The sequence below is a fragment of the Limulus polyphemus genome, unplaced genomic scaffold, assembly GCF_000517525.1.
Source record: "Limulus polyphemus unplaced genomic scaffold, Limulus_polyphemus-2.1.2 Scaffold2654, whole genome shotgun sequence".
NCBI classification, from domain to species: domain Eukaryota; kingdom Metazoa; phylum Arthropoda; class Merostomata; order Xiphosura; family Limulidae; genus Limulus; species Limulus polyphemus.
In genome coordinates this window covers 2,681-10,132 of record NW_013668264.1, presented here as the reverse complement: position 1 = coordinate 10,132, position 7,452 = coordinate 2,681, and the positions used below count along the sequence as shown (strand labels likewise).

Genomic DNA, 7,452 nt, shown 5'->3' with positions numbered 1-7,452 from the left:
TGAAATAATGGTCAGTTTTTAAGTTTTTCAATATCGATATTCAGATACAATTTTAAAGTTACCTTTCTTTGAAAACCTGCAGGTGAAAATTTAGAAATAGTTTTTTTTCACAATTTCTTGAGGAGGTGGTAGTTTTCTTAGCGCAAAGCTATACAATGGGCCCTCTGCACTCTACGCATCGAATCTTGGATTTTAGTGCTTTAAATCCCTAAGCCTACCGCTGACCAATGGTTTAGCGGTATGTCTGCGGACTTGCAACGCCAAAAACCGGGTTTCCGTACTCGTGATTGACACAGCACAGATAGCCCATTGTGTAACTCGTTGCTTAATTACAAACAAGTCAATTGAGGGACCCAATTTATTGAAAAATTTATTTTAAAATCTTCTCTGAAATATCTATTTGGTCACGCATCATTAGCGATTTCATGCTCCATGGACAGACGGATTTGACCATCTGACTCGGGTAATCCTGGATACGCCACTGCAAACAAAAAAACAAAACATCTATATAAATGCTAAAATTACCAGTAAAACCATAACTCATTGTACATGAAAGACATGACCTGCCACCTGATGGCGAAAATAGTTATTTATTTCCACTAGTCCTGTTTGGTACGTGTAGCGAATTTTCTTATCGGTTTTGATTGTAGTTGACGTCTTCGGCATTACGACACTCTTCCAGGAAGGACGGTTGAATACGGTACATCCCCGTGTCAGCCTGATACAGGAGTGTTTCTAAGATTCGTTCATTACTTACTGTCTTCGTGGGTAAGACTACCTAAAAAAAAAACAAAAAACAAACGAGGAATGAGTCATGGAACTATTTTAGTTTAGCATGACAATTAATAGTTTACAGAAAGCTGTCTGAAAACTTTCAACCCTAAGCACAAAGCTACACATTTTCTATATTTGTAAGTCCGCAGACGTGCCGCTGTGCCACTTGGGGGCACCAACCCCATTGAAAAGTAATAACTTTCACCAATTAAAATAAGTAAGTTCTATTTAAAATAATTTAGCAATATTGTGTCTGGCGTTATATGAAACATAAGCACCACTCCAGTGATAAGATTGAGGGGTTATTTATAAGCCTAAAGTACGAAGTTTGATCCCTTTTGTTTGCACGTCGCAGATAGCTTATTGTACAGCCTTACACGTAAGATGAAATAAACTATTAAAATATGTGTCGTTCACTTTAAGTTACAGATTCAGTCAATGACTGACGTAAAACCAGAATTGCCAAAGAAATGCTTGGATAAGATATTTTGTATTCATTACTTGGAAATATTTCGCACATCACGTGACAACAAATATATATATATATATACACACACACACAGAGATGCAACATTCCCTTGTGAGTGTATGGGAATATGTCAACCACACTATAATTGCTATATCCAGTCCGAAGAGGCTGTTCTCTTCAGGTAGGTTGGGAAATGATAGCTATTGTGGTGACTGAGAAGCGATGTATTATAAGTAAATTGCATGTCGTAGTTACGATTGTTGTCAAAGTTTCTATAGCTGAAATACGTAAGATAAAGGCAATTATTCATTAAGTATTTAGGAATATCCTAATTAAAATACACAACCCGTTTGATGAACTGATAATTAAATGACTTATAGATCCACTTATTAAAGGTGGACAACACCTGTCCAGGAAAGGATCACATAAGCCTAGTGAAGGTCCACTAACTGGATCAAAGCGTTATTTTGATCACCAGTTCAGCGTTATAACACTTGTTCAGGAAAGAATCACATAGGTTTGGTGAAGATCCATGATCTGGATTAAAACGTCGTGTGCTCACCAGTTCGGCATTACAACACTTGTCCAGGAAAGAACCACCTAGGCCTGATGAAGGTTCCCAAAACAGGATCAACACGTCATTTAATTACCAGTTAAGCAATTGTGTTTTCAGAAAACTTGTACAGAAGAAACAAAAACAACAATAAAAAAAGAAAACAAATAAACATAGGCTTGTTTACCAGACAGGTTATCCATCCGAATAACTTTTTACGGCACAATTACATTTGCGGCATTCTTTGTTTATTTGAATTGTATTAAAAAAAATAGTAACCCTTATCAGAAGTAACCTTCAGAGGGCTTCAAATATAAAATTAATTAGCTTCAATTGTCTGTACTAACCTTTATAAGTTCCTGAGGAGGTATTTTATACAGTTTGAGGTCGCGGGTTAATCGATTCATTATGCAGTGGAGCTCCCAGGGATCTGGAAGAAACAAAATAGAACCCTCGAAGATGTATATAACCCGAAGGTTATCAAACACATTAAAAATACATCTAAAACCGGAATGTTAATACGATCAGATTAACCAGTTTCAACCAGAATGATTTTGTTCTTAACAGTGAACTAGGATCCCGTTTCGATTCCCGCATCGATCACTATGCGGAGATAAAATTGTACAGTCCAGCATTGAAAAGTAAATATAGATGTACTGCGTGTAATGTGGGGTTATATACGACTACAAGCTGTGTCAATATCACACATATTTATTATTTATTTTATTTCCCCGCTTAATTTTAAATAAACCTCTCGAACTAATATTAATTCTCAAAATATAACGGTTTTATTTTTTAAATATTTGGAGTAGACCAGAAATGCAAAGGCGCATAAATAAATGGCAATTGAATTCATTAAACAATTAAAATCATTTTATAGTAAATTTATATCGTGATGACTGTGGTTCGAGACTATGTTGTTTAAAGCAATAAAACTTCCTTTGTGTTAACTTAACGCCCATATATCGTGATGACTGTGGCTCGAGACTATGTCGTTTAAGCAATAAAACTTCCGTTGTGTTAACTAAACGTCCATATATCGTGATGACTGTGGTTCGAGACTATGTCGTTTAAGCAATAAAACTTCTGTTGTGTTAACTAAACGCCCATTTCTAGTTCTTTAGATTGAAATATTCGGTATATGTTTTCCAACATAACGAGGCTTAACGTTAATCGACCAAACGCGGAAAAACTACATAATAAACAAAAATTCTAATATCGTTTTTAAGCTACTTATTTAAGTCCAACATCTGGCCAGGTGGTTATATTGCTGGATTCGCAATCTGCGGGTCGCTGGTTCGAATCCCCGTCACACCAAACATGCTCGCCCTTTCAGCCATGGAGGCGTTATAATGTGACGGTCAATCCAACTCTTCGTTGGTAAAAGAGTAGCCCAAGAGTTGGCGGTGGGCGGTGATAACTAGCTGCCTTCCCTTTGGTATTACACTGCTAAATTAGGGACGGCTAGCGCAGATAGCCCTTGTGTAGCGTTGGTTTAAGAACAATTTACAGTAGAGCCATTCATTAAATCTCTTAAGCTTAATATCACGGATTTAGATAGCATAACATATAAGGGGACCTCCACCAGCAGTTCAACGGTAAACTTGGAGACTTATAACTTAAAAGTTTTGGTTTAGTGTTGGGCACAGTGCAGATAGGTTATCGTGTAGCTTTTCGTTAAAAAACAACAACATTTAAGGCACAGTTCATCTCTTTTTATTACCACTAGGGCGGTTACAGGCTAATTTTTTAATTAGTTTCTAATTATTAAAAAAAAAAGATATTTTACTCATTTGTATGAACCAAATTTTCATAAATTACTTCAGAAGATAAATCCCGTTGTTACGAAAACGCGCCCCGCAATTTGTGGCCATGGGTGTTTTGTAAGAGTGAAGGTAAAATCCCATTATTCGGCAAAGGGTTGGCGGTGGGTGTTGTGGATTAGCTACCTTCCTTTTAGTTTATCATTTGAAAGTAAGAGATGCATATGTGCAGAACGGTCATTGTAACGTATGGTTATCTTACAACCTGATTAAAGAATTTAACAACGCCCTCTGGGTAGGTTTGATAAATAATGCGATACAACAAGACTATGTATATTACTAATTCAGTCTCAAAAAACGTATGAGACATGTCGATTTTTTGTTTTTTAGAGCAGAGCCACATTTGGTTATCTGCTGTTAGACCTGATGGGAATCGAACACTTTTTGAAGGATGTAATTAACTATTTTTGTTGTCTCGTTCTGATAAGCTGCATTTTTAATATCAATAACAAGTTATTAACACGAAAATTCTTGGTTTTGTTTACACTTACTGTTTCGATTATTCCTCTGGATTTTGTTTTTCGCCCACTGGAGCATCATTTCGAACTTCCGAACTTCTGGAATATTCAGTTCTCGTCCGATCACCATTTGGAACATGGATTCGGAAAGAAAGAAAAATTCTTGGCGCGAAAACAGCTGTGTAGCCCTTGTGTCAGTGAACATCAGAATCATGTTTACTAACTCAGAAGCTGAGTTGTACCTCCAGTAGTAATTCTCAAGAATATTCAACATTGGACAAACCTGCCAAATATGAAAGAGGTAAGTAAACTACTTCGGGCCTAAATTCTAACGGCAACTTGTACTATAAAGTTTACACTAAGCTATAGTAATAAAAGACACTGGATGGATATTGTTTACAAGATGGAATCCTCAATAGCCGCGGCACTTGAAATTCTTTTAGGCCGGATTATAGTAAATTAATCTATGAGACCTTTGGCGTGGTCAAATACATCAGTTGAAAGGGTTTGACCTTCTGAAGCCAAAAGTGTAATTAGATCTCAAATCGGTCAAGAGACGACGGAGGTACGAGCTAAAAGTTTCTAATAGAAAAAAACGACAACAACAACAACAAAAATAATTGGAGCTGTTCTGTAAGCCGCTATATGGCGACTAAAAGTGTAAATTTGATTAATGATAGTCTCTACCTAACTTGCAGCAAATTAGCCTCCATATATTGTCTAAATTAGCGTGTATAAGTAAAGATAAAATAGCTTGTAAAAAGGTATTTAATATACATTTCTTTTTGCCCAATTTAAAATTCAAAATAATATCTATGGCGTACAGGCCCAGTGCATTCTTTGATTGCCCGTATCCCCTGCTGTGGACAGTTTCATCTATTCAAAGCTCATCAGCAAACCAAAGAAATAAAGACAGGACTCTTATAATTGTGATGTATGTAAAATATTTATGGGACTTTTGAGTTCCTATTTTTGAGAAAGATAGTCTACACATAGCCACAGCAACACCAGCTTTCAGATGTACTTAAAAGTATTAGTTTGGAAAAGATAACCATACTTAAATGCAGTATTTTATCTACTTTTAGCGGTAAAGAAGGCTTGAGTAAAAGTCCGACACAGTTCTTCCAGTCTGAAGCACCCTTTACATAAATAACGTTTCTTTATTTAGAATTTTTCTTCCCAATTCCCCACCCTTCCTCCATCGAAGGAAGATGTAATTGCTGAAGGTGTCTTCATGAAGATGGCATGCATCAACACAGTAAAAAATATATACTCACCACTGACAATCGTAAGTTCTGTTTGGCATGGTGGAAACAAGACTGGAGCAGCTCTGGTAAATCGTAGTGTTCTGCAGCACAGATAAGGCCAGGAATGGAGTTACACGTCAGAACACAAGAGCCAGTGTGGAGGTACTCAACCAGCGTGTGGAACGTTTCGCTGTCAAACTCGATGACGTCAAACTGAAATTTGTAAACTTGATAAGAGTTACGGTAATATTGTAACCTGGGTATCAAAGGGCAGTTAAGACAGTTAAAGTGTTTACTTATTTTGAAGATTTCATGTGTGTCAAAGTGTCGGCAGAAAAATGTGAAATCGCTTCCATACCAGGTGCCCTCTTTTTTTCCCAGTGGCTCAGTAGTAAGGCAAAGGGCTTGCAATGCTAAACCCGTGGTGGGCAGTTCACAGATAGGCTAGCTTCTATTTTTGTGCTTAAGAACAGACAAACCAAATCCAGATGAATAATAAAGTTTCTCCTATTCCGCTCTTTGTCATTTCTGGCTCGCCCAATCGTAGGATAACAGTTCGGAGATAAGAATCGTATGTTTGGAGTCACGAGCAGGTGTCCTGTCTTTGTACACACGGTTAGAAACCGAAATTATAGCATTGATCTGTATATCGAACGTTAAATAACCAACAGGGCATAAAATGGGTTAACTGTAATGATGCCAAGAACGTATCCAATGAACCAACACCATATGCGTGAATGTTCCTTTTTTTTTAGATAAACGATATATACTCGCTTGGAAAAAAAACTTGGAACCGGGTGAAACCTATTTTCTTACAGAAACATATAGTTTATTTAACAATAATTGTCATACGTACCGGTCAGTATACCTTGAAGAATATCAATTCTTCAGGACTACATCCACTGACTCTTTGTGTTGTAATAAACTGGTACAACCGACTCAGAGTTCACCCGAAGGAATAATAACCCTTTCGTGTTAAATTAGTCATTAAATTCCTTGAAGAAGAGGGTATTAACCTAATGGAGTAGCCAGTATGCTTGCTGGACTTCAGTCCCATCAGGCGTGTACGAGATGGTTTTGGGAGACGCGTTGCATTCCACCAAATAACCCCAAACATTAAAGATGGCTGAACACAACTTTTTTTTTTTCTTTAGAGTAGTGGTCACCAGTACTGTAATATTATGCATGTTCGTGTTGATCATACTCCTTACTAAAGTGAAATGAGCATGAATTATAAAGAAGTAAAACCGCCATTACAAAATGTTTATCTAGGAGCATAGGTTTAATAACCAATTATTTAAATTTAAAATCACATTATTTTGAAGACTTGTATGCATAAACAATAACTGAAGTGGATGATTGATACGCTTATTTCATTCTGTCCTAGTTTTTATCTGAATTATTATTACACTTTAATTGTAACGTCTGTTGATAAGGCAAGTTAGATAAGACTAATTAAAGTGAATGATAAAAAACCGACAATAATGTTAGTGGTAATCGAGAACCTTCTATTTTTCACTTGTTTTGACAGAGCCTTTGAGTGTTAACTGTATACGAGATTACCATAGAAACCGCTAAAACATCATTATTATCACTAGTATTCTTCTATTAGGGTTAATAAATTTAGTCAAGATCTTGTACTTCGTTATACAAAAGTGTGCCACATTTATTTATTTAGCTCAGTTAAGCCTTTTACGCGAAAAACGTCGTAACTGGTATATTATTGTCTTTGTATTTTACAACTTGTATGTAGTGGAACTACAGAAGAATTCTATTAGTATTCGAGTGATTCCACCCACATCAAACATTCAATTAACTATACCAGTGGTCCCCAATTATTTTTCAACACTGGGTCACTTCAAAAGATGATTTATGAAATCAAGGGCCATGTTGGGGCATACATCACTCCCCGAAAATAGTTTTCCTTATGTTTGCAATATCTGAAAATAGCGCGGGCCATGAATCAGGATTTCGAGGGCTTGACGTGGCCTAACACTGAATTGTAGTGTTACGAGTGGCACCAGAAGATAATTTAAGTTATTTATTACTTTGAACCTTAGAATCCTTGATAGGGGTACGATCAACCCTCCCCCCCCATTGGTTTTTTAAACACTTTTCTCAGTACTTG

General features: G+C 36.6%; 1 protein-coding gene across 1 annotated transcript; it reads right to left on the bottom strand.

The window, feature by feature from the left end:
• Positions 1-310: 310 nt before the first annotated feature.
• Positions 311-6,500, bottom strand: LOC106467544. Its single transcript, XM_022395740.1, has 4 exons — positions 5,355-6,500; positions 4,111-4,360; positions 2,144-2,226; positions 311-778 (listed from the first exon to the last, which is right to left on the bottom strand). Exons 2-4 carry the CDS (start codon positions 4,349-4,351, stop codon positions 632-634), a joined length of 471 nt encoding a protein of 156 aa, XP_022251448.1. The 5' UTR covers positions 4,352-4,360; positions 5,355-6,500; the 3' UTR covers positions 311-631.
• Positions 6,501-7,452: the final 952 nt, after the last annotated feature.